Source organism: Anabrus simplex, chromosome 7 (assembly GCF_040414725.1).
Source record: "Anabrus simplex isolate iqAnaSimp1 chromosome 7, ASM4041472v1, whole genome shotgun sequence".
Classification (NCBI taxonomy): domain Eukaryota; kingdom Metazoa; phylum Arthropoda; class Insecta; order Orthoptera; family Tettigoniidae; genus Anabrus; species Anabrus simplex.
In genome coordinates this window covers 117,718,449-117,742,680 of record NC_090271.1, presented here as the reverse complement: position 1 = coordinate 117,742,680, position 24,232 = coordinate 117,718,449, and the positions used below count along the sequence as shown (strand labels likewise).

Sequence of the window (24,232 nt, the reverse complement as noted above, 5' to 3'; positions counted from 1 at the left end):
CTCGTACTCATTTTTGGTGTAGTCTGAGTGAACCTCAGGGCCATGTGCACCTCCAGAAGTGGAAATCTCGTTTCTTAAATTTTCCAACTTCCTGATGAAGAATCGAACCCATGTCTTTCCAGGTGAACCGAGCATGCTTTTATCATCTCGGCCAGGCAGCTCCTGGGGAAAGAGCTTTACTATATGAAAATGTGGAGATGAAGATGTGGAGATTTTCCTTGTCCTTTTGTGTTTTCATCTGCAATATTGTGTCTATCCTATTATGTAATTCTGTTCATTTTCTTACCTTCCTTTATATAACTTAGTTCCTTTCCATAACATATATAAATGGAATTTTCTTTCTAGATAATACTGTACACTTTTTTTCTTCAAGTTAAATGTACTAATATGTGAACTGTGAACTCTCATAATAACGCACAAACATATAAGTAACTTACCTTGCTTTTCTCTTCAAGATTTCTTGAGCTTCAGGGTAGTGTACAATGGCTTCATTTAAGTCAGATTTACTCAATACAAATAGGTTAGAGAATCCTTTTGACCTGAAGACAAATAATTACAAAGTAAGATGTTAGATGAAATTTAGTTTAGAAAGATATTAGGCTAACAAATTGCAACATACATCATTACTTGTACCAGTATCACAATGAAAAGCTGAACGATATAACTTGCAAGTTAAGTCTTGAGCCTGAAGGATGGTCAGTTCTCAGATGAATGTAAGTGGTGCCTGGTTTCAAAATGGGAAGTCACAGAAAATGTAAGCTTACACCTAAATGATTCATATCATGTAACCTTCTTGTTCTCCATTTAGCAAATTATGCATAAACTGCCTTTGTATGTCCTCTTACATTAACTGAATCACTTAAAACATATATTTGTAAAAAGGAAACATCATACTGAATCTGGGTCTCTAACGATAAGTTATTTTTTTACAATTTACTAAATTGCACTGATACAGATAGGTCTTTTGCGGACAATAGGATTAGGAAGGGCTAGAAGTGGAAAGAAAGTGACTATGGCCTTAATTAAGGTACAGCCCTAGCATTTGCCTGAAGTGAAAATGGGAAACCATGGAAAAACACCCTCAGGGCCACCGACAATGGGGTTTGAACCCACTATCTTCTGAATGCAAGCTCACAGCTACGTAACCCAAAGTGCATGGCCACTTGCTCGGTAGTGGTAAGTTATAATAACATGAATTGATGCTATATGAATGCTGTGTAAGAGATTAGGCATAGGGTTGCATATTCAAAACATAAAATAGGTTGTTAATCAAAACCATAGACCCTATGAGATTACTCAAAACAGAATTTGCAAATCCATGAAAGGGTAGGACAGCAAAGCTACAATTGAGCTTAGAGGATGAGGGCTGGATAGTTATGAATTTTAAATTTTAGATCATGGCTACCCTCCATAGTTAACTCATCAACATCTTTCACCTTGACTCTGGAGGCTCGAGAATGAACTGCATTTCTACCAGGGTCTCTCTATTTTGATCTGGTTACTATGGAATGACAGTTGCCAATAAAGTTGTTATTGCTCTAAAGATGATCCTACACGGAGGTTCGAAATGTGTCAGCAGTATTATAAGCATTACACGACCTAATATCCCCAAAATGAAGTATTATAATGAGTGTGTTTATGTCTGTACACTGAGTGGCCAAAAGTCATGAGAAGGCACTGAATGTGATGTTAATAACGATTGCTCTTCCATGAGCCCTCAAAATGGCAGAAATATGGCAAGGCATCAACTCTGCAAGGTGTTGGAATCATTCTGGAGGGATCTGGATCCACACATCTTGCACTGCTACCCACCGTTTGTCTTATGTAGTTGATGCAGGGTTCTTGGAGCATACACCAGAATCAACAGCATCCCATAATGCTTGAGTGGATTAAGATTGGGGGATCTGCAGGGCCAATCCAGGGTTGTAACTTCACTGGAGTGCTCCTCCAACCACCTGCGTGCCACCACAGAGTGGTGACCTGGCACATTGTCCTTTTAAAACATGGCATCTCCATCAGAGTACTCTAGGGCCAGAAAGGGAAGCAAATGGTCTGAAAGAATGTCCACATAACGTGCACCTATCAGCGCTCCATGCAGCCGGAAAATGAGGCGTAGCTGTGACCATGAGAATGCCGCCCAGACCAGAACTGAGCCACCTCCCACCTGTACACTACCTTACTGACACACAGGGTCCATAGCTTCACGGGGCACGTGCCACACTTTCACGCGCTCATCAGCTCGATACAACTGGAACTGGAATTCATCGGACCATACCAAACACTGCCACTGTTCCATGGTCCATTGCTGATGTTCCTGGGCCCATGCACGTTGTTGAGCTCTGTGTCAAGGTGTCAGCAAAGGGACACAAGTTGGTCATCAGCTGATGAAGCCTATCTGGTGAAGTTGCCTACTTACAGTCCTGGTAGAAATCGGTTTCTGACTCCCAACATTCAACTGGGTGGTGTTCTGACTCACAGTAGCCCGTCAAGCGCCCAGTATGGTTCTGCAGAGGCGACGTGTTGTCCGTTCGTTAAACACCCGAGGTCTTCCCGTGTGGCGGTTTATGCAGGTGGTAACATTCTGTCTGCAGTATTGAAGATCCACCCACAACACTGTTGAACTCGGAAATCCGAATTCACATATAATCTCCACAATGCTATGACCCATGAGCTGTTTGCCGATGATCATCCAATGTTGTTCAAAATTGGTTAACTCGCGAATTGTTGCCATCTTCACGACACTGGTCTCTCTGATAGATGGCTCAGCTAGCCACAATGCCCAGGGGTCATACACGGCACATTTTCTAATGGAACACCCCTTCCCATGACGTTTGGGCACTCAGTTTAGATCTGAAGATTTAGCCTGCAGTTTATAGCTTGCAGAAATTCCAAAATCTTGTCCAGCTCTATGGCTAATTTGTTAGCGTGCTGGCCTTTGGTCACAGGGATCTCGGGTTTGATTCCTAGCAGGGTCGAGAATTTTAACCATCATTGGTTAATTCCGCTGGCATGGGGGCTGTGTGTATGTGTCATCTTCATCATAATTTCATCCTCATCATGATGTGCAGGTCGCCTGCGGGAGTAAAATAAAAAGACCTGCACCTGGAGAGCCGAACATGTCCTCGGCACTAAAGGCCACACGCCATTTCATTTTCATTCCAATATCTTCATGGGCACCAAATTTTCATGCTTTTAACAACCACTCCTTTGTCCACAATAATTTCTGATTTGCTTTGTCCCTATGAACAGCACAATCAGGAGCCTGTTATTATGACACTCATCACACTTTTCATATAGACCAATGGTCAATGATTAATGGACTATAGGTGAACAGTAAACAGACAATTGGACTGCAGTGCTGGGCCTAAAGGTAAGACTGACAGGCCAGAGCTGTCAGCTTGGCTTGAATAAATGTGTGGTTTGCTTCAGGCTTGGTCTTAGTTCTGAACTAACAGTCCCTGGACTGCAACCAGACCATCATTGTTACAGAGATTTCTCATCCAGTCACTGATTCAATTACAGGTATATTTCTTAAATTAATTGTTTCAATGAATATTACATTCAGGTGATATTCTATGCCAATCTTGTTAAGATCATTTTCACTTTCAACAATTTGAAATTTCATTTACCAACAAGTTAAAATGCAAATATGCTAGGAATGCTAATACAAAATGATGCAAGATAAATATATACCGTATTTAGAAATAATACCTGACAGTAGCAGTGCGGCGATTTCCTCCTGCAAGAGCCAGCAGACTGATCTCACCAAAAACTGAACCCTCAGTGAGGGTTGCCAAAACTTCAGAATTATCATTTCCTCCCATCACTTCAACTTTTCCCAGCTTCACGATATACATCTCTTTGCCAACTTCACCCTGTGACAATTAATCATATTGAAAAAAGAATTACACTAGCACATTGAAAAAGATATTTCTAGGAATGATTTGAGAGTTCTAAATAAGGTTTCAAAACAGTCTATCCTGTTCTGCCTCTTAATTTCTGTCATTATAACACTAAAGTATCAACAGAGTAATAAAAATTGACAGTTGTAATACAATTGACAATACACAGATGTACAAGAAATGCTCCTAGGATTTCCGCTTAGTGGTATGATAGTGATAAAAAAATAGGTATCAACAGACTTCTATATCACAAGCCAAGGCTCACTTAAAAATGTAAGTGACTGCACTGACAGAAGGTAGGAGAAATATAGGGTGTTTCCGTGTAGGTAACCACTGAACTCTAGTCTCCTGAGAGAATACCATTTTCTGGCATAATAACTTCATCTCTCATAAATTATATATTAAACTATGTATATAAAATAATATGTCCTGACTGACTGACCGACCGATTCACCATCGCCGAGCCAAAACTACTGGACATAAAGAAATGAATGTAGGTGCTCACTAAGGGAGGATTTTTTGGATATTCCGTCATTAAAAGGATGAAAACGGGGAGGGGGGAGGGTGAATTTATAAAATGAGTACCTATATCTCAAAAACTTAAACATGTTACAGATGTAAATATTGATATTTGAAATCTGCATGAAATATAAAGAAATACATATTTTTTGTTTTAGGAAAAACACTTAAGGGGGAGAGGGGTGAAAAGGACTAAAAAAGGGTTGAATCCATTGATTGTGAACTTATATCTGAAAACTGAACAAATATTACAGACGTGAAAATTGGTATTTGGAATCTCCTTTAAAAATAAAGAAACATTTAATTTTGTGTTTTTGGAAAATCCATTTAAAGTGGTTGAAGAGCACAAGTAGGATCGGAAAAGGGGTTGATTTCTTTTTATGAGGAGACTTATATCTCAAAAACTGAGGATGTTACAGATGGGAAAATTGATATTTGGAATCTCCTTTAGAAATAAAGAAACATGAAATTTTTTTTTGGAAAATCCACTAAAAGGGTGGAAAGAATTGAAAAATTGGGTAATTTTTTAAAATGAGTATATATACAGAATATTTAAGATACTCAGCATGTACCAGACATGAAAATTTGTATTTGGAATTTCCTTAAAAATAAGGAAACATGTATTTTTGTTTTCAGAAAATCCACTTGTTGGGGGTGGGGGTGAAAAGAAGTGAAGAAGGATTTGAATTCTTTTCATGAGGATACATATATCTGAAAACTGAATATGGTACAGATGAGAAAATTGGTATCTGAATCTCCTTTAAAAATAAAATACATATTTTTTGTTTCTGGAAAATCCACTTAAGGGGTTGAAAAGAATTGGAAAAGCAGGTGAATTTTTAAAATAAGTCTATTTCAAAACTTAACATGTTACAGATGTAAACATTGGTATTAGGAATCTCCTTTAAGAATAAAGAAACACGTACTATTTTGTTTTCAGAAAATACATCTAAGGGGTGGGAGAGTATTAAAAGAAGTGAAAATGAGGTGAATTTTTAAAATTAGAATATTTCAAAAACTTAACATGTTATGGACATAACAATTGGTATTTGGAATCTCCTTTAAAGATAAAGAAACAATGTATTCTTTTGTTTTTGGAAATCCACATAGGAGAAGGAGGAGGGGTCAGGGGGAGGACTGATAAAGGGGTTGATTTCTTTTTATGGGGATACTTATATCTCAAAAACTGAAGATGTTACAGATGTGGAAATAGTATTTGGAATCTCCTTTAATAATAAAGAAATACATATTTTCTTTTTTTCTTGTTTTTGACTTGAGAGAGGGCTGTTTCTCACATATATAGTTCCACGTCACATGTTCCAGAGTTACCTCTACCAGTAGCCTGGTCATCTTAGCCCTAAAAGGAAAAATCATAGCCATGGTTTACAAAGAGGTTCTGGGGTAAATGAAACTCAATTTTTTGGAGAGATTTTATACTTATGGGATTTTTATACAGTACCGAGAATCAATTACTTTTACCAAATTAAGAAATCCACACAAGCAAAGCCGTGGGTAACAGCTAGTATAACAAACATTTACACCCATCATTATGAATGTATACTATTTCTATATTTAGTCCTATTTTATGTTTGGATAAGAAAGGTAAGTGCAAACGTATAGTATGTATAAGAAATGAATAGAAAGCTACAACTTATCAGGTTAGTCTGACATTGCTTTCACTTACATGTGTCAGGCGCCACACTTTCATCATAGCTATCTGACCTTCGTAGGTCAATTCTTGTTTATTCCAGACCCCAACATTATCAGGTTTGTGAGGCCTAGGATGTCTCATTTTAATGTCTTTCACGGTCATTCTTTTGCCAATAACTTCATGTTTTAAAAGGTTGGACTCCTCCCCCCCCCCCCAACTGATTAGTGTTTCCGAGTTGTACCTCTTAAAGCAATAATCACCACCAGCACCACTTGATTATATAATATTAAGGCCTGATGCTTCCCAACATCTGAGTATCAGCTGATATCCAACTTCAGTATCTCTAAGGGTGAGAACATGAAAGATAGGGGATAAATGTTAAAGGTCTTATACAAAGAAACATAGATCAAAACTTGGGCTAGTGGATCCAGATATGAATGAATATTGAAGGATTGATGTTATGAGCTTTTTAGACCTGTATTGACCACACATTCATTTGACAAGAATGTTAGTATTCAACTCCAGCTGATGGGTCAATCGATTGCCCTTCAATTTATTTTGCAAATGGGTTAGGTACTTTCTCTAGTGATAAAATCATAAGGGATTATAAAATAAATAGTATACATATTTATATAAACCACAAATAAAATATAAAATTATTCATACTATGGTCACCTGCTGAGCTCCTACATTTTCCTGCTATGAACTAGTTTTGAGAGAATTCACATATTTCAGATAGGGCAGAAGATATCCATTGGTAAGCTGTTCCATTCAATTTTGCCCCTTCCCATAAATGAATATTTCCCCTCACTTATTGTGCCATTGGCTTAAATGTACCTCTATAAATCCCTATAGTTATTTTATGTTTTATAATATCCTTAACCAAGTGAGTTGGCCTTGTGGTTAGGGATGCATAACTGTAAGCTTGCATTCATGAGATAGTGGTTTTGAACCCCACTATCAGCAGTGCTGAAGATGGTTTTCCGTGGTTTCCCATTTTCACCTTAATTATGGCCATGGCCGCTTCCTTCCCACTCCTAGCCCTTTACTATCCCATTGTCGCTGTAAGACCTATGTGTATTGGTGCGATGAGAAGCAACTTGAAACCGAGCACGATAGCTGCAGTCGCTTAAGTGCGGCGAGTATCCAGTATTCGGGAGATAGTAGGTTCGAACCCCACTGTTGGCAGCCCTGAAAATGGTTTTCCGTGGTTTCCCATTTTCACACCAGGCAAATGCTGGGGCTGTACCTTAATTAAGGCCACAGCCGCTTCCTTCCCACTCCTAGCTCTTTCCTGTCCCATCGTCACCATAAGACCTATCTGTGTCGGTGCGACGTAAAGCAACTAGCAAAAAAAAACCACTTTCCCCAGCATATACCAACGGTATGCCCCTCCCCCACACATACACCATTCTTGCTCTCAACCTCCTTTACAATAAATTTTTCCCACCAAATTTTCCTTAGCATACTACTGATGCTGATAATGATTCTATGGTACCCCATCACTTACTGAACTGCATTCCTCTGTACCCTCTCTAGTTCTGTTTATCACGTAATATTGATATGGATTTCACTATACTGTATTTGAGGTCTCACGAGTGTTAATTATGCCATCTCTTTTATCTCTGCAGATTGTTTTCCAGGTACCGTATATGTCAAAAAACGAGAATACTGTACATCACCAAGCAGTAAGTTTGAATTTAGGAGAAGGTGGATTTGAAAACCCACTATAGCAGCCCTGCAGATGGTTTTCCAGGTTTTCCATAAACACACCAGGCAGATATTGAGCCTATACATTAAATAAGATTTTATTATTTCCCTTTCCTGTCTCAATATTGCCAGAAATTTATCTGTTTTCAGTACAACTTTAAACTGTATGCAATGAACAAACCAAACCAAAGCCCATGGTGCAACAGCACCGAAGAGCCATGGCCTACCAAGCAACCACTGTTCAGCCCGAAGGCCAGCAGATTACGAGGTGATGTGTAGTCAGCATGATGAATCTTCTTGGTTGTTATTCTTGGCTTTCTAGACCAGGGCTGCTCTCTTAACGTCAGATGGAACCTCAGTTGTAATCGTGTAGGCCAAGTGGATCTCGAACCAGCCCTTAGATCCAGATAAAATTCCCAGACCTGGCTTGGAACTGAACCTATGGCCTCTGGGTAAGAGGCAGGCATGCTACCCCTATACTGCATGGCTGGCAAGCAATGAACAGGATTTATTAAAAAAAATGTTTTACACACATGAGCATTGTGGAAAAAGTAACTGTTAGGTTCAATAATGAAGCAATGCATTTAATAAACAGCATTTTCTACTTGGAGAACTTGGGTACTATTTAAAAGAAGAAGAAAAACAGACACTGTTACTAAGTAATTTCAAATATAAAACTTCTAGTTCTATGTGAAATCTAGAATGGAAAGTAACTAACCTGGTTCTTTGTGCAAAGATTCAACAATAGCAAAAGTATTTGAAGTTAATATTTATTACAAAAGATTATGTAAATTATGTGAATAATAATGCTATGTGTTCCAGTGTCTATGGCTAACAATGAAAGGTTGTCTATGTCAGCATACTGGTCTTCAGTTCAGAGGGTCCTGGGTTCAATTCCTGGTTGGGCCAGGGATTTTAACAACTTAAGGTTAATTCCTTTCGCCGGGGGACTGGGTGTTCATATTTGTTATAATAAACTTTTCTTCATTTACGTACAATGCACCACACTACTAACTACCTCATAAAAATTCCACATTCAATACATATTTAGGATTGCACCAGGAGGCTCATCCAGCCATAAAATCGGGCCAAATCCATCCCAACCCACATAAAATTCGTAAAAAAAGGTCCGATAAAACTAAGAGCTTCTTTAATCAAAGTTTCAATCAATGTGTGTACCAGGAGAAGAAAAGGAAAGGTATGTGAGTTTTCGTTGTATGATTTTGAGCCCACAAATTCCATGAGAAAACTATTAGCTATACAAATGCAATAATCTGAGAGCATCTTAGTAGGTACCTAGTTCTTCTGATATTTATTGTATGGTTGTTGATGGCAAGCCACTTTCTGTACCTCACACTTAACAAGATTAGAGTTCAAAATTCTGCAGAAAGTACAAAAGTTAGAAATGTAATTTACATTACCTTGACAATACTTTATACTGTACATATCTCTCTGAACATTCATTTTCATTCATTAATCACACTGCCCTGTGTGAGAGTCTTTTTCCTATTGCTAGTGGTTTAATATTGTACCAACTAAATCAGGGTTTTTTGGCGACTGTAGGATAGGAAGGGGCTAGGACTGGGGAGGAAGCAAATGTGGCCTTAAAATTAAGGTACGGCCCCAGCACTTGCCTGGTGTGAAAATGAGTAACCACTGAAAACCATCTTTATGCCTGCTAATAGTAGGGGTTAAACCCACCATCTCATTAATGCAAGCTAAACTCTACATAGTCCGAATCATCCAGCCAACATGCTTAGGGAGACGGTCTTGCTAGATAGCATGTTTCAATAACATGGCGCATGTTTCAGATCTACCCAGAAAAAAAAAAAAAGGCCATATATTTAACACCCCTGGATGAAATATTCTGGATGAAACATCGGTAACCTACAGTTAACTACCTTGAACATTTTGGTTTGGTATTAGGTCTTATTCAATACAAACCTTAATTGGTCTATAACTCAGTAGATTTTGACATGATGGACCAGCACTAGCAAGAAATTCATATTGCTTTGCTTTGTTAGAGAAAGCAAGGAACAGCAATGAAATCAGCAATTAATTTTTGACTTGGAGATGTCTGTTGAAATCAAAATCAATGGTGCAGTGTCTAGCATATTTAGTGGATCATGTGTGAAGTTTCTCAGTTGAACTTGTGAAACCTTTTATGGAATACTCATGCATACAGTACTTCTCTAAAATAATTTCAGAACTTCTTTGATAATCCATGATCAAAAACACTGCTGTATTGCAACAAAGTACGCACCTTGCGACAGATGAAGTCTCCAGGTAGAAAGATGACAGATCGTAATTTAAGAACCAAGTCTCTCAGAAGGGCCTCATCACAGTCATGGAATAGCTGCACCTTGCTCAAGGTGTGGAAATGTACATTTATTGCTACATCTGTTTTTAACTTGTCAGGAAGAGTGTCTAAGATGCGTCTCTCATCTGAGAAAATATAAAAATAATACAGTTCAATGATTTACGATTGGAATTCAAGTTTAACAAGAAAAATTTGCAGTAGACACATAAGTATGAGTAGCTATAGCTATCATATTAATTTGTCCCCTTCATAAAAATATGTAACCCACCAGTTAAAATGGATGGCATAAGGTGGAATAATAATACTTTACTGACTGCATAAAACATGTTACATTAGATGTGTTTACAGTATAACTAAGAAATCATTGCATAAGGTATAAGGGAGAATTTGGTATTGCAATAACAATGAAATTATTAATACAGTAAATCAAATAAGCCAAGGTTACATCAAAGAAGTGTATGCAGCAAAACCTCTAATTAGTGTGCTTCGATTCCAAGTTCTTCTCCTCACTTAGTAAATATTTCTCATGGTTTAAGTTGCACAAGCACGTGTCACTAAAATCCTATTTATAATTTCATGATTTAGGCTTCAAAATAATTGGTTCCTGGGTAAACACTAAGTTAGAAATCCTCTGTATAAACAATTAGAAATATAAATATAATACACAGAACTGAGAGGAAACTCTATACACCTAACATATTTAATAATAATAATAATAATAATAATAATAATAATAATAATAATAATAATAATAATAATAATAATAATAATAATAATAATAATAATAATAATAATAATAATAATAATAATATTTGTACTGAGAGAGTTGGCTACTTGGTTTGAGTCGCATACCTGTGAACTTGCATTCAGAACATAGTGAGTTTTCCTGTTGGTCCGTACTTCTCCATTTCATTGGTCTCTGCCCATATCAAGTTGTCATTGTGTTTATCCTGTGGGTGTATTCCTACCCCTTTCCAAGTCTGGTCCAGATATTGGTGATCATCAAGCCTATTGTAGTTCTCTTCTTAGATCATTGGAACAGCTTGGCAGATGTCAGTTCAAACCATTGATGGAGGTTTTACAGCCAGAGATAAGACAGTGGCCAGGGCTTCTTTTTGCAAATATCTTGCCTTGCATGATGAGTTAGAGTATTTGATATTTCTCTTCATATTGCATGACATGTCCAAAACATTCTAAGTTCCTGCTTCTGCATGATTTTCATCAGCTCTTTATCATGGCCGATCTGCTGCAAGACTACGACGTTGATTACGTGGTCCGTTGAAGATATTCTGAGCAGCATTCTATGGATCCACACTTGAAAATGTCTATTTTCCTCTCAATTTCTTGTGTTAGTGTCCCTGCCTGTGCTTCATACAACAGAATAGTATTGATGTAACACTTGATGATGCGCAGTTTGGTTGATAGGCTCAGAGCTTTGAAGCAGAGCAAGGGTCAATTAAAGCTGATATGGCAATTTCTATTCAGGCTTTGATTTCTGCATCATAATACCACTGTGCACTGAGACTGCTTCCCAGGTTGATAAATTTGTCAACTCTCTCAATTTCTTTGATTCCTGCCATCACAGACCAGCATATTCTGTGCTGCTTATTGTCATGAACTTTGTTTTCTTAGTATTTAGTTCTAATCTGGAAACTTTGTTCGGAGATCTCACTTGGCCACCAGTAATTGCAGATCTCTCAGGTTGGTGACTAGCAGGACCATGTCGTCTGGGTACTATAGATTTTTCATGTACTCTCTGTTGGTTTTCTCGCCCATGTTGTGATAGTACATATATCACACCCTCGCATTGTATGTAGAAGTTAGAGATGATATTGTCAGTATTCGATTTATCATCATCATCATCATCATCATCAGTATTTCATTTGTATATTTTGTCATTAATCTTTGTAAGGTGGAAGGTAACCATATATGTAGCATGAGTAATTTGTTTTGCATGAGTGGGAAAACATTGCTATCTTGGACTCTGGTAATTCGTATGACTCATGCGGGCATCCCAGTGTCTGATGAGATGTGTTTGTTGATGTTATTGTACTAGGAAAGTTCTATGAGTCATGTGATATACCCCAGCGGTTGTTTATGTCTTGGGAGCATGAAGAAGTTGAGGGCAACCCTGAACAGAGGATCACTCATGATTGGCTGGCAAGGACCAATCCAGACGTATCATCTGAGGGGAAGGGAGAAGCGGATGTTTGTATAAACTTCGACATCACAACGGAAGAGAACCACAACTGACACTCTGTACGGACAAGAGGGAGTACTGACACACTGCACGGGAAGGAAGTAGTGCTGATATACGGTATTCGAGTGACACGGCTACAATGGACTGGACTTCAAACGTTCGTGGAACGTAGTCTTGTTATGTTCGTAGAAATTGGCTGATCAACAAATTGTGGAGTGATTACACATTAAGTATTGTAGCACTTGTGGCAGCCAGGCATTATATGTTGGTGAAAGCTATCTCAGACTTTCCATAATTTATGTTCAGGATCAATAAGCGTGTGTTGCTCAAATGTATATATCTTTGCAACAAAGTGTTAAAGTCTGTGAACACAGTATTACGAGGTACAGTATCTGTGTGATGTTATAAGTGCTGATTATGAGAATTGGCAAGCAGTATTGATACAGAGACAGTGAAGGGTATTTATCTACATGTATGTACATTGTTCATCGGACTATCTACAAATGGTAGTTTAGTTCTCACTTTTGTTTTCCCACTGTTTTCATTGTTGTTGTTGTAAATATGGAGTCTTCCAGCAATATTTTATGTGTGTATTGTATGTATAATTTTGTGTGTTGATAAGGTGCTCATGCACGGATTTTGTTAAGAATATAGTTAGCTATTTTAGAATCAGTGGAGTTATTGATGAACCTAGGTGCAGTTCCTACCTATTTAGTCATTTTAAGGAGGTTAGGTAAGGCCTGCAGCAGATGTACCAGTACGCAGCATTATGTAAACGCCCTGGGATATAAAGTTTATCATGCTCTATCTAAATTCAAGGGATCCATTCTGGTGAACTCTGGCGCCCATACTAGGGACATTTTGATTAATTATGCTTATTAATTTAATTATTCCTATGATTTTATTAAGTTATTCAGATATTTTTATTTATGATATTTTATTATTATTTATTGGTAGTCATCAAATTGTTACAATGTGTAGACCAATGAAAGCTTCTGCAAAGATCTCCTTGGAGTAAATATTGTATAAAGTAAGGGAAGGTACCTCGCCCGATGTGATATTAACTAAAAAGGAATTCATAGATAGAATGATAGGAATGTGAATAGTAACTTATAATAGAACAAGCACAGTGACAAACCAGTGTATGTAAAGAGGGAGCAGCAGAAAGAAGGAGCAAATACAAAATAACCAGAGCAATATTCACATCTTCATACATTCCTGTCTTCACACATATGACCTCTGTTCTCATAATTTCCAGTTGTTCTAGATTTATTTCTTCAGTCTCCAATAAGCTCATTTCTGCTTTCCAACTTCATCAGAAGAGCGGACACTTACACTCACTGAGGGATCATATTCACAGATTTAGTCTCTCAGTCTTTCTTACAGGAAGTACAACCTGTGACAATAAAATTCAGTGAATGAAGTCAGAATGGTCGATCCAGCAACACTGGTGACACGCAATGCTGCACCTGTGTATCAGCAGGTTTTGATCACCTAATCCCAACGTTGTTCAGTTGAGCATCGTGTGTGTGCCGTGTAAGACCTGTTTGACACAGTGCGTGTTTGGTGCATTGGTTCTGAATGGAGAACAGGAACACGAACGACCAAAAGATCAATGTACAGTTTTGTTTTAAGCTTGGCAAGACACTGGAAGAAATGCATTCGATGCTGGTACGGGTTTATGAAGATCAAGGAATGTCCTTGAAGTGTGTGTACGAGTGGTTCACCCATTTTCGAGGAGGCTGAGAAAGTGTTTCTGTCAACCCCCGTAGCGGAAGACCGGCAACCGCCGTCAGTGACAAAAACATTGAGAAGATGAGGACATTAATCACGAACGATCGGCTATTAACTGTGTGCATGATAGCGGATGAACTGCAGATTAACCGTGAATTCATGCGACAAATCGTTACCCAGAAGTTAGGGAAGAGGAAAACGTATTCTTGTCTTGTGGCACATCACTAGACTGATGATCAGAAGCAGGGACGTTTAGAGGCTTCACAGGATTTTGTTGAAATGGCATATGCGACACCAAATTTCTTGAACTGTATTGTCACCGAGGATGAAACCTGGTGTCTCAGGTACGACCTTGAACTGAAACAGCAAAGCATGGAATAGCGTTCTCGGGGATCTCTACATCGGAAAAAGGTCAGAGCCGAAAATTCACGTATCAAAAAAACTCAAACTTGTTTTTCGAAAGGAAAGAGATTTGAGATATTCCTGACATCCAACGAAATAGGACGAGGCTTTTGAACACCATCCCAAAGGAAGCCTTCTTGCAATGTTTCCAGGACATGTATCACCGATCTTAGCAGTGCACAGTTATGGGAGGGGACTATTTTGAAGGACAGTAAGGTCACTGTCGTGCATTGTTCATCTATGTTGATAGTTCAGAACTATTCATCAAACTTTATTGTCAAAGGTTGTATTCATTTTATCCGACACTGAATTAAAGTTTCTAAATACAAGAGCTACTTGGGCATTAGTGGCAACACAAGAAAATTAATGATTGTTCTTCATGTATACAGTAGAGATCAGAAACTGAGAGAGTATGAATCTGGTGTTCTGGGGGTCTTTGATAATCATAATATCAGTGCTCAGACAAAGTTTTATGGGTACCAAGCTATTGTTATATCATCTCTTACATATGCTGCCTCAGAAAGATCTTGAGAGAGAAATGGAAAGATTGGTACAGTAACATTAGTGTTCTAGAAGAAGCAAACTCCACTAGTATTCCATAATCATCAAGCACCAACTCTGTTGGACAGGCCACATTGTTCGTTTGCCTGAATGCTGTTGGCAAAAACTAATTCTGTATTCCTAGCTAAAGGATGATCAAATATGACATGGAGGACCAAAGAAGTGCTATAAAGATATGAAGAAAAACCTATGTAAAGAAAGGGCAAATTAAAACTGACAACTGGGGGGGAAAAAAATTGATTGTACAGTATAGCACCATAATATCTTGGAAGGAACTCAGTACTTTGAGCGACAATGTTGGAAAAGAGAAGCTTACAAGCACAATACAATGAAATAATGGGAAAGTCTGAAGAAAAGTAACACTTCACAATCAACCTCCACCAGAATATGTCAACAAGCGGGAGAATCTGAGTCTTCAAGATTGGCCTCTACAGCCATCCATGAACAAACAAAAACTGAGTTTTGAAGAAGACAATAATACTTGTCAGCGAGTGATAGCCTATCATTACACATAAGGAAGGGTACAGAGACAGGCAAGTCGAGTATGTGTGGGTAAAAGTTTGGACAAGTTTGGGCGAGTTTTCGGCAGGTACAAGGAACTTGTTGGTGGTATCTAGTCTACCTTACAGTACACAAAAGTCATCCCAACACTTTAGGCATTCACTGTATTGTGAAGAAGAGAGAGTCATCTCTGAGAGACTGGCCAAATGTTTAGTGAAGCTCGGCTGGAATGAAGTGGCACCAAAATGTGCACGGGGAAAGCTAGGGTAGCAGGGAAGGTGAAGGGTGCAATGAGTTATGTAGCTGTGAGCTTGCACTTGGGAGATAATGGTTTTGAACATGACTGTCAGCAGCCCTAAAGATTGTTTCCCGTTGTTTCCCATTTTCACATCAGGCAAATGTCGGGGCTGTAACTTAACACATTTGCTCCCATATCTGACCATGGTTGGATTAGGTTTCACGTGTGTAAAGTACTGTATCCAACCTTAGCTGGATTTAAATGTAACTTAAAAGCTTTTCAGTCTGTTGAACACACAAGTTAAATATGAATATTACACTATAACATACCTGTAAAAAACACACTATTAAACAAGTAATAAAAATACACACTATTGGATCATGCAAGGAATAAGGGAAAACAGAAGTGATGACAAGCTGTGTGAGAGGAAACTCACTTGGTGAGCCTTCCAACACTCTAGAAGCTCTACCTAGTTTTTGTAATGCCAGTAGTCACATGGAGCATTAAAGTCAGCCCAGTTTTTATTTTGTTGGTATGATGAATAATGATTTTCTTTTGTTGAAAATGGTTTTATTACAAGTGCATTTATCAAAGGTATCTCCACTATAACACTGAAAAACTTCTAATTTTATACTTTATAGAACAAATGTACCAAATAAGTCAATGAAATAAAGAAAAGGAAAACATTTTCATATACTCTAAAAATAAGCATGACAGTTATAAAAAAACATCTACATCTTTACCTGTCAATGACTAGCTGTGCACAAGGTTCCACGCAAATCACTCAGCAGAGAATATATTGTTACAAGAACCAACTAGTGAAATCTACAAGGTACTAACACTTGTGTTAGCAGTCCCTTGGATGTACGGTAACATCCCACGTGTTAAGGAAGTTCTTTGTTAGCAGCGATAATGCATGTACTGAAGCATAGTCATACATTCTTCTAGATCAACATCACCCTGAAACGTACCGAATGTTACAGTAACTAAATATGATTGCGTATGCCAGCTGAAGAGATGCACATGGGACGTTACCAACAACCCATGTTAGGTACTTCTTGAGGGTCAAAAGAGAGGAGATCTTCTAAAGCCATTTCTAATATATTCCAATGAAGTTAGGGTTCCAATTTTAACAGAAGGATTCAGTAATGATGTACAAAAAGCAAGCAAGGATTCCTGACTTGTTAATTCTGTGATACTCACCTAAAGTATGTTGTTGTTCCCAAGTGAATGTGAACCACAGTTTGACTCGTTCTTGCAATTTCTGCGGCAGATTTTGACGCCTCATGAATTGCAGAGTTTCATCCACCAACTTTCGGTATTCAGTCTGTATTCTTGTTGCTGTTGCAGCAATATCCCGCATCTATTAAAAGGGGGAATAAGAAGGCCTAATTGAAATCTTTTCCTAATACTACATTGATCTGGGTAGAGAAATGTTTAAAGACTTGCAGTTGTCAACCACCTCTTACATATGGACCATGATGGGATACCAGTCCAAACATTTCTTGATTCCCTACACATGCACATATGTGACCTGTTGTGTGGAAAGGGACCCTAAGTCGGCAATGGAAGGTTTACAGCAGAGATGAACAAAAGTGTCTGGGGTGCAAAAATTGCTCTTAGCAATCTAAGTTATGCAGCAGTAAGAGTCTTCACCACTCAATGTCTTGAAAACTTTGTACAGTTGGTAATAAAATTAGTGAAAGCTGTTATTGCGTTTTTCGCAAAGTACAGTTTTCTTAACAGCAACTGTCAATAATTAATATCTTCTGAAGTATTGCACCTAGAAGCATTAACTCTTTTTTTAAATGCTCAGTATCTTATGCCCATTTTAGAACCACAAAAAGTTTGAAAATGAAACATCTGACTTCAGGCCCCTTTCTGCATAATGGGTCACAGTTGGTTATGTTCAGTACTTTGCAGTTTAACATAAGTTAGGTACCTTAGTCTAACAAACAGATCTGACTTTTATCTTTGGCCATAATTGCTGAAATACAAGTGTACTCTTTAAATGATTAAATATAAGTAACTAATGGTACCCGGCATTGCCTGGGTAGTATTTGAATTTTTACCTTTAAGATTTGTATTACCATTTAGTTATGTGTGAAGTGAATTTTTATAAAATTCCGTTTTAAGATGTAGATTTTATGATCAGTTGTGTAGTTTTAGAGTTATTTAGCCTATATGTGTTTGATTTCAAGTTGTAGATTATTTAATTTTCAAGTAAAAATTTGTTCTCGTGGAAGCTAAAATTGACTGGGAGGTATTTGATCCTTTCAAACAAATAAGTGATAACTACAGGTATTTGCCATCGTGCTATAGATATGATGTACACAATTTTAACTTTCATTGGGACTGTCACCAATCAGCCTTGCGACCCAGAAAGCAGTAGATTCAACACTAATCTTGGTAATTTTAGACTATTTACAACACTTAAGCTCCTCTCAGCACCCCCATCTCAATGGAGTCTGAACATGGACTTAAATGGTATCCAGAGCATCACAATTTGTCTTAGTGACACATAAACAATGGATTCAACATTAATATTGGTTATTTTCCATTATTTTTGCATGTCATCCCCTCCCATTCCCCACCCCCATTAGGGGTTGGGATATGTAACCTCCATAGTACTTTTTTTCCAGATGGTAAGTCATATGTGTACCAAGTTTCACTGAGAGCTATTCTTGAACATACATCCATAATCTCAGTTATTTTTACATTCATTTTCATCCCTTCTCAACCTCCATACTGACTGCAGCTAAAGTATGACTTAACCATCCTCAATGTAACAGTTCAACTCAGCAACCTCGTAAACAATGTATTAAACATTAATATCAGTCATTATTGTTTATTTTTATATTTAACTCCCTCCCCTAGGAGTGCTAGGGGTGTTTTATCCCCAACAGTATTTTTTTATAGTAGGGGCCTAATTCATATGTGTACCAATTTTGTATGAGGGCTATGCTGGAAGAAACACACATAGATGCATAATTTCGGTCACTTAAGTTTTTTTTTCCCTGCCCTTCTCATCTCCATGCCGATGGGGCCTGAACATGGACTTCAACGACATCCAGAGTGTCATTATTCATCTTAACGAACCTGAAAACAATGGAGTGTATGTTAATAATTGTCATTTTATATCATTTTTATACTTCACCCCTCTTTCTGTATTTTTATAATTTACCTCTGCTCTTAAGAGTGCTAGGGGTATGCCACTTATAGCAATTTATTCCAGATAGTAAGTCATATGTGTACCCAGTGTGGTTGAGATGTATGCTAAAGCATACAGTGCACACATATGCACTTAAACCCAGTCACTTTGGACATTTTCTTTTCTTCACCCGTCCTGACCCCCGTGCCGACTGGGGCTGTACTTTGTCTTAAACGGGATCCATGCCTGGAGTAATTCACTATCGAATGCTTTTGTAGTGGTTTGGTAGGGTGATGTGTTGAATGTAAATGAAGATATATGTCAAGACGAGCACAAACACTCAATGTCAATCCCAGACCCAGAGGAACTAACTTCCCTGTACTCACATCAGAGTCTAATGAAATTAGACCATGTTGACTTGCTTTAATGTTGCTAATGATTAATGTATTAATGATGTCACGGACATTACATTCGATATTCAGAAGGCTGAGTTCACTGAGTCTACCTGGGTCATATCATTTCATAGATGTCTAGCTCCTTGGCTGAATGGTCAGCATAGTTCAGAGGGCCCTGGGTTCACTTCCTGGCCGGGTCAGAGATTTTAACCTTAAATGGTTAATTCCCTTGCCTCAGAAACTAGATGTTCATACTGACCCCAACATCCCTGCAACTCTCACACCACACACAGCACTATCCTCCACTACAACAACACGCAACGTCCTACACATGGCAGATGTCGCTTATGCTCATCGGAGCATATAATTATTTATGCTGTATTTCAATCACTAAAACATAGGTATTTAATTTTTGAAACAAAATCTCTTAATTAGTTTTGTATTGCGTATTATAAATTCTTCCTCCACCTAGAGGCTGCCCAAAGACAAAAAATACACAATACAATGAATATTGATTTAAAAAAATTCCAGTATTTTATAAAGAACTCTAAAAATGTTTGTGAAGTTAGATCTACAAATTTAAACAATACTGAAAAACAAATTAATTGAAATTAATTAAACAAATAAATTAGAAGCTACAAAAACATTTGAAAAGTTTTAAGAACAACTTGATAAATAATTCCCACCAAACTTAAAAAATAAGTGTGATTTGGACTTGAGGTCAGTTGATCTTAAGACACCCCTAGCACCCTCACGGGTGGAGGGTGAGGGGCTGTGGAATATAAAAATAATTGAGAATAATGTTGAATCCATAGTCTTCGGATTCGCTGAGATAAATAGTGGTACACTGGATTTTCATAAGTCCACCGGTCATAAGATCCATCACTTTAATATCCTCCATTTTCGTTTCTATATTAAAAGGGATATAGACTGCATTATAGTTTTGCTTGTATCTGCTGCAGTACAATGTATATGTATTATTGACAGGTTTTACACATTTCCTTCGAGGAGGCCCAATTTTGTTTACTGCAAGCAGGCCTGTATCAAATTGTTGATGATGCTTGTCATCGGCCCATTGTATCATATTCAATACGCCTCTGCTCACACCGGAAATGAGTACAAGGTTAAGTGATGGAGATGGTTTTGTTTTACCACTTTGCTGTAGGCTGATTGCAATATATATGGTATATATAGTCTTAACAGTTTTAATCTATATATATAAAATAACTTGCCCTGACTGACTGATTCATCATCGCCCAGCCAAAACTACTGGACATAAAGAAATCAAATTTTGGTGATACATTCATATTAACTTGTAGGTGCTTGGTAAAGGAGGATTTTTGGATATGCCGTCGCTAAGGGGGTGAAAAAGGGGGTGAATTTTTAAAATGAGGATATCTGTATCACAAAAACTTAAAAGTTTACAGATGTAAAAATTGGTAATTAGAATCTTCTTTAAAAATAAAGAAACATGTATTTTTTTGTTTTTGGAAAATTCCATTAAGGGGGTGAAAAAAGGGGGAAAGGGGGGTGAAAAAAGGGGAAAAGGGGTTGAACACCTTTTATGAGGAGACTCATATCTCAAAAACTGAAGATGTTAAAGACATGAAAATTTAAATTTGAAATCTCCTTTGAAAATAAAGAAACACATATTTTTGTGTTTTTGGATAATCCGATGAATAGGGGGTGAACAGGAGTGACAAACGGGGTGAATTTTTAAAAAGACTATATCTGAAAATTATCTCAGATACGTAACATATTACAGATTTGAAAACTGGTATTTGTAATTTCCTGTAATGGTAAAAAACATAAATATATTTATTGGAAAATCCACTTTAGGGGAACTGAAAAAAAGGGGTGAATTTTTAAATTTAGCGTATCTACAGTATATCTCAAAAACTTAACATGCTGCAGATGTGAAAATTGGTATTTGAAATCTCCTTTAAAAATAAGGAGACATACATTCTTTGGTTTTCGGGAAAGCCTCTTAACGGGGGTGCGGGGTGAAAGAAGTGAAAATTTAGTTGAATTATTTGTATGAGAATGTATATATACCAAAAACACTAAAGATGTTTCAAACGTGAGAACTGGTATTTGGAATCTCCCTTAAAAGGAAAGAAACATGTATTTGTGGAGGAATCAACTTGGTAGGGGGAGGGGGTGTTGTGGTGTAGGAAAACGGAGATGAATTCCTTTTACGAGGATACATATATCTCAAAAACTAAAGATGTTACAGTAATGATAATTCGTATTTGGAAGCTCTTTTAAAGAAATGGGTACTGCTTGTTTTTGGAAAATTCACTTGAGTGGGGAGTGTGAAAGGAAGTAAAAAATTGAATTCTTTTTCTGGAGAAAATGATATCTCAGAACTACGGTTACAGACGTGGAAATTGGTATTTGGAATCTCCTTAAAAAATAAAGAAACACGCATTTCTTGGGTGGGGAGGAACCAACTCATGGGCGGGGGGAGTGAAAAAGGAGTTGAATTCTTTTCATGAGGATACTTATATATCAAAAACTAAAGATGTTACAGACATGAAAATTTGTATTTGGATTTTTCTTTCAAAGTAAAAATAAAACAACACGTAATCTTTGGTCTTTGGAAAATCCGCTAAGGGGTGGGGGGAAATTAATTGAAAAATTTGTTGAATATTTTGTATGAGGATACTTATATCTCAAAACTAAAGATGTTACAGATGTGAAAATTAGTATTCGGAATCCCCTTTAAAAATAAAGAAACATGCATTTTTGGGGGGAAATCAACTTGGGAGCGGGGGTGCTGGAAAGGGAGTTTAATTCCTTTTTATGAGGATACATATGTTTCAAAACTGAAAATGTTAAAGACGTAAAAATTAGTATTTGGAATCTCCTTTAAAAATAAAGAAACACGCACATTTAGGGAGGGGGGAATCAACTTAACAGGTAGGAAGAGGGGGGTGAAAAAGGAGTTGAAATACTTTTATGAGTATACTTATATCTCAAAAACTGAAGATGTTACAGACATGAAAATTAATATTTGGAATCTCCTTTCAAAATGAAGAACCACGAATTTGTATTTTTTCGGAACATCGACGTAAGGGCTGTTGGGTTCATAACAAGTAAATAAGGAGTTGAAAAATGTTTATGAGGATACTTTATCTTAAAAACTGAAGCCTTTACAGACGTGAAAGTTGTTATTTTGAATTTCTTTTCAAAATAAAGAAACACATATTTTTTGTTTCCATAAAGTCCACTTAATGTGGAAGAGGGGTAGAAAGAAGTGAAGAAGAAGAAGAAGTTGAATTATTTTTATGAATATGCATTTATCTCAAAAACTGAAGGTGTTGCAGATGTACGGACATCAAAACTGGTATTTGGAATCTCCTTAAAAGTAATGAAACACGTATTTTTCATTTTTGGAATACCCCTTTAAGGGGCTGGAAAGAATTGGAAAAGTGGGTGAATTTTTAAAATGAGTACTGGTATATGTATATTATATGTCAAAAACTTAACATGTTAGAAACAAGGAACTTTGGAAAGTTCTTTAAAAATACAGGAACATGTATGTTTTTGTTTTTGGAGAAGGCACTTAACGGAGGGTAAAAAGAAGTGAAAAATAGTTGATTTATTTTTTATGGGGATACTATTTATCTTAAAAACTGAAGATGTTACAGATGTGAAAATTGGTATTTGGAATCTCCTTTAAAAATAAAGAAACATGTATTTTTGTTTTCGGAAAATACACGTAGATGGGGTGGGGGTTGGGGAAGGACTGATCAAGGGGTTGAATTCTTTTTATGTGGATACTTATGTATATCTCAAAACTGAAGATGTTACAGATGTGGGAGTAGGTATTTGGAATCTACTTTAAAACTAAAGAAACATGCATTTATTTTTTTGACTTGAGAGAAGACTGTTTCTCACATGTACAGCTCTATGTCGCATGGTTGTCTTAGCCCCAAAAGCTTACCACAAACATGGTTTACAAAGAATTTCTTGGGTAAATGAAACTCACTTTTGGGTGAGTTTTTATACTTTAGGAATTTTCCGATAATGTCTTAGTACAATGACGAGGAACGATTACTTTGATCAAATTACGAAATCCACGCGAGCGAAGCTGCAGGTAATTGCTAGTCTATAATAAAGGTATACATGCAATATTATAAAATACTGTAGTTATAATTTCAGAAATCATGAATCACATCCTATAAGTAAAATACATGGTAAAAATCAACTTTATGTAAAGTGCAGTAACGTACCATACCTGTCCAATCAGAAGTGCAAAAACAAACACTCCTGTAAGCCAACTGAAGGTCATGAAGAGATATTCCTGTTCATTTTCAGGTTTTGGATTTTTGCCAATGGATGTTGCAATCTTAGTTGCAAAATAAATGCAGCGTACGTATCTGAAATAAAACAGCACAGAATATGCAGATTGTATGCATCACTTGGGGAAACTTAACTTAGCCTAGATTTCATGATATAGTTTATTTTAAATTTCAAATTAAAATTTGGGGACCACATTCTATTAAATTTTATGTTCCCTTAAACAAAGTAGGTAAGAGGAAAAGCTACTATGGCCAGCACAGTGAACAGATTATTGTTGTCAAGATACACAGCAATCCTCCACAATAGTGCAGGTCTATACATCTACAAGTTCAGCACATGATGAAGAAATCAAAAGAATATGTGAAGAGAGAGAAGATTTAATACAATATGTAAAAGGAGATGAGATTCTATTATAATTGTGACGGAAGAATGGAATGCAGCAGTAGGCCTAGGAATAGAAAGTAATGTTGTAGGAAAATTTGGACTGGGAGGAAGGAATGAAAGAGGAAGCCGGCTAGTAGAATTCTGCACTGCCCTAAATGCAGATCAGGATTGATTGATTGTTTGATTGATTGATCGATCGATCCGATCAATCAAAATTTAGTCCTTGATAATACTTGGTTCAAACAGCAAAGACACT

General features: G+C 37.2%; 1 protein-coding gene across 1 annotated transcript in view; it reads right to left on the bottom strand.

Moving 5' to 3' along the window:
• Positions 1-24,232, bottom strand: part of CngB (Cyclic nucleotide-gated ion channel subunit B) — a 117,769-nt gene that overhangs the window by 8,186 nt on the left and 85,351 nt on the right. Inside the window, exons 9-13 of the mRNA XM_067151273.2 lie at positions 23,528-23,669; positions 16,942-17,101; positions 10,046-10,227; positions 3,712-3,875; positions 438-539 (exon numbers count right to left, since the gene is read on the bottom strand). Of these exons, the coding sequence (XP_067007374.2) occupies positions 438-539; positions 3,712-3,875; positions 10,046-10,227; positions 16,942-17,101; positions 23,528-23,669 (750 nt within the window). The remainder of the gene's footprint in view (positions 1-437; positions 540-3,711; positions 3,876-10,045; positions 10,228-16,941; positions 17,102-23,527; positions 23,670-24,232) is intronic.